This window comes from Elephantulus edwardii, unplaced genomic scaffold (genome assembly GCF_000299155.1).
Source record: "Elephantulus edwardii isolate Elephantulus edwardi_28Jun2011 unplaced genomic scaffold, EleEdw1.0 scaffold00291, whole genome shotgun sequence".
Lineage (NCBI taxonomy): Eukaryota > Metazoa > Chordata > Mammalia > Macroscelidea > Macroscelididae > Elephantulus > Elephantulus edwardii.
In genome coordinates, this window is record NW_006400041.1 from 2,434,984 (window position 1) to 2,438,107 (window position 3,124).

The 3,124-nt window shown below is 38.1% G+C and overlaps 1 protein-coding gene across 1 annotated transcript in view; it reads left to right on the top strand.

Annotated features, from left to right (window-relative positions):
• VWA3B (von Willebrand factor A domain containing 3B) overlaps positions 1 to 3,124 on the top strand; it is a 493,423-nt gene that overhangs the window by 27,063 nt on the left and 463,236 nt on the right. The window contains exon 3 of the mRNA XM_006900716.1: positions 928 to 1,178. Coding sequence (XP_006900778.1) covers positions 928 to 1,178 — 251 coding nt within the window. The remainder of the gene's footprint in view (positions 1 to 927; positions 1,179 to 3,124) is intronic.

Consider the following 3,124-nt stretch of genomic DNA (forward strand, 5'->3'; position numbering starts at 1 on the left):
GAGTCTTTCTTTTACTTTTGAAAGAGAGGAGCGAACTGGGGGGTGGGGGAAGAGCGCTGGGCCGGTAGCGAATTGCTGCAATGAATGAATGGAAATCCAAATTCTCTGTAAATTTTCATTAAAATGATTAAAAACAAAACAAAACAAAACAAAAAAATGGATTTTCTCACAGAATAGGATAATGTTTTTCTCATTCTTTCCCTATGTTTATCTTTTAATTCTCTGAAAGGATTTTAGAGTTTGAGGAATAAATTCTGACTTTGCATAACTGTTCTTGATTCATGTGAGCAATGACTTATGGCTGCAAATAAAAGATTGCATTCAAGTTTCCATCACGTTTCAGGTCTGCAGAGGTGTTGGTGGCTGGCTTTGAGCAATTAGGTGCTCTCTAATATAGTGACCCTGACAAATTAAAGGCCACAGAGACAGAGGCTTTGAGCAGGAAGACGAGTAATTGTGGTGGCATCTGGAATCTGGGCAGATGTGTGGACATGTCCAAAGCATTTTCAGAAATAACTGTTTTGTATCTTATATTGAAGAATCCTTTTGTAGAACCGACTTTCACCCCATCTGCTCCCACTTAGCTTTCTTTTTTTCTAGGAGGGAAAAAGAAATTACCCTGAACATTTTTTGATGTAAAGAATTCTCTAAAATATGAGCTGGAAGCATATTTATTTAGAGTACAATATTTTGAATAGATCACAGTATCATCTTTTCTTCTTCAGAGAATTATCTAAGAATTTTTCAGCTGAAAGACTAGAACATTTTCCTCTAGAGTATGCGGGGCTTAGTGGACCATTTATAAACGTTTTCACTTCCCTGTTCTTGACAATAGAAGTCATGATTGGTCCTGTTGGTCCTGGCAGCTACTAGCTCAGACCACTTATTTCTACCTTGACTTTTTTTAAAACTATGGTTTTCATTAAGTTGACAGCTAAATCGGAACTGATCCATCAGTTTGTGGAATATTTAACGCAAGCAGTGGAGAGCTACAGGCAGCGTCTGGACTGGCTCACTAGCCAAAGCCGACAGGTTTTCGGTGTCATTTTGGAACAGTGCATAACCATCGTGCTGGATTTGGGTGATATGTTGGAGCAGGAACTCAGTCTGTGCCAAGATGCTCTGACAATGGTCCTTAAGGAGCAGGTGGCTCACATACACAAGTTCAACATCATACGGTGAGTTCCCTGAAGAAGGGGATATTTTGGGGAAATTTTGCAAGTTACTTGCACTAATATATTTGGAGTTAAATAGAATAATTGGCATAGGTAGTTTTATGGTGATAGAAGTTTTATTTTGTAATTTCCCAAAATGTACAATTTCAGCTGAAAAACCACAATGAATGAAGCTTAAATTTTTTTTATCTTAATGAATAAAGATGAGTTAAGAATTAAAAAAAATTATCTGCTTTATGTGTGACATTTTTGTTTTCAAATTCCATCATATTTGGAAACATAATTCTCTTCAAGCATAAGGATAAAATATAAGAACAGGAATTATATTGAGTATAAGTCTCTTCATGCATTTTAGATGTAAGGCTAATTATGAATTTAAATGTATCAAAATTTTCTGTTTCCAGACTGAATTTGCAACTGAAATTTACTTTCTCTGTGAATTGTCTTTTTTAAAATCAGAACAACAGGTGGCTGGCTTTATATTTAAAGATCAATCGTTTATGGGTTTGTTGAGTCAAGAAAATTTTGGCTTTTTGACCCAACTTCTCATCTGGAAGAGTGACTGAACCTCTCTGAGAGGAGACACATGGACACAAAGGCATCCATCTTTTGCAGTGTTTACATTTTTAAAAGAAAACGTTTTCCGTTAAATAGATGGAATCTTTCTGAGATGCTGCCTATTTGTGTTATAGCTGTTGTTACACATGCTGTTGTTACGTGCCATCGAGTTACTTACGACTCATAGTGACCCTGAATACAACAGCCATATACTCTGCTCTATCCTGTACCAGTCTCGTTGTCTCCTACATCACTACCGCCATTACTCAAGTCACTGACTCAATCCATCTCATCAAGAGTCTCCCTTTGCTGTGCTGTCCCTCCACCCTCCCAAGCATGACGTCCTTCTCCGAGGACTGGTCCTGCCTTGCACCAACCATGTCCAAAGTGCGTAAGATGAAGCCTCAGGATCCTTGCCTCCAAGAACAGCCTGGCTTCACCCTCTCTAGGATGAAGCTGTTTGTTCCATGTAGTATATTCAGTGCTCTTCTCCAGCACCACAGTTCAAAGGCTTCAATTCTCCTTCTATTGTCATGCATACTTTTTTGAAATAATTAAATGGTTCAACCTTTAAAGATGCAGCATTTTTAATTTACAGAAAAACCTGTGAAAGTTTGAATCTGTGTAAGGCATAAATTTATCAGAGAAAGAATAGTACATTAAGATAGAAAAGTGCTAAGGCTGCACTCTGTCAGAGGTGGACAGCTTGAGAACTTGGGAAAGCAAGGCAGGCCTGTTCAAGCTTGGCACTTATAGATCTTACTATAAATATTCAGTTCTTTGCCTTCAAGGATTCATTGTAAACACTCATACAGTCCTTAAAATGGGAAGAGATTGCTTTCTTTCTCTCAAGGAGCTACCAGTACACTCACACTCTTGGAGATGCACAACCTTTGGGTTAGCAGCACCGCTCTCTAAAGACTTCACCTCTAGTCAAATTTTCATTGCTGTCGAGTCAGATCACTCTTAGCTGATGCTTCATCAGGTTTCAGAGACTGTAATTCACAAATGTTTTTGTGATTTTTTAAAAAATTGTCCATCTTTACCCCACATAGCTGCTGAGGTGGATTTGAACCACAGGAGAAGCACAGCCTTTGGGTTAGCAGCTCTGTTCTGTAGGGACTTAATAGATACTGAAAGGTAGTACCTACACTCAGATTTTCTATCCAGAAAAGTCTTCTTGAAACTGAGAAACAGCCTCTGCCTCTAAAGGTTCAGTGTACTGCAATTGTAGACACAGAGGTTAATACATTTGAATGACTGTTTTGTTTCTACATGGAGTTAAGAAGGTGAAGGAGTTCCATCAGTTATTTTTCTTTTGTTATTATTAAATTTTATTAGTTTCAATGAACATTCACAGGGATTCTGGGCTTTCACTCCTTCATTGCCGC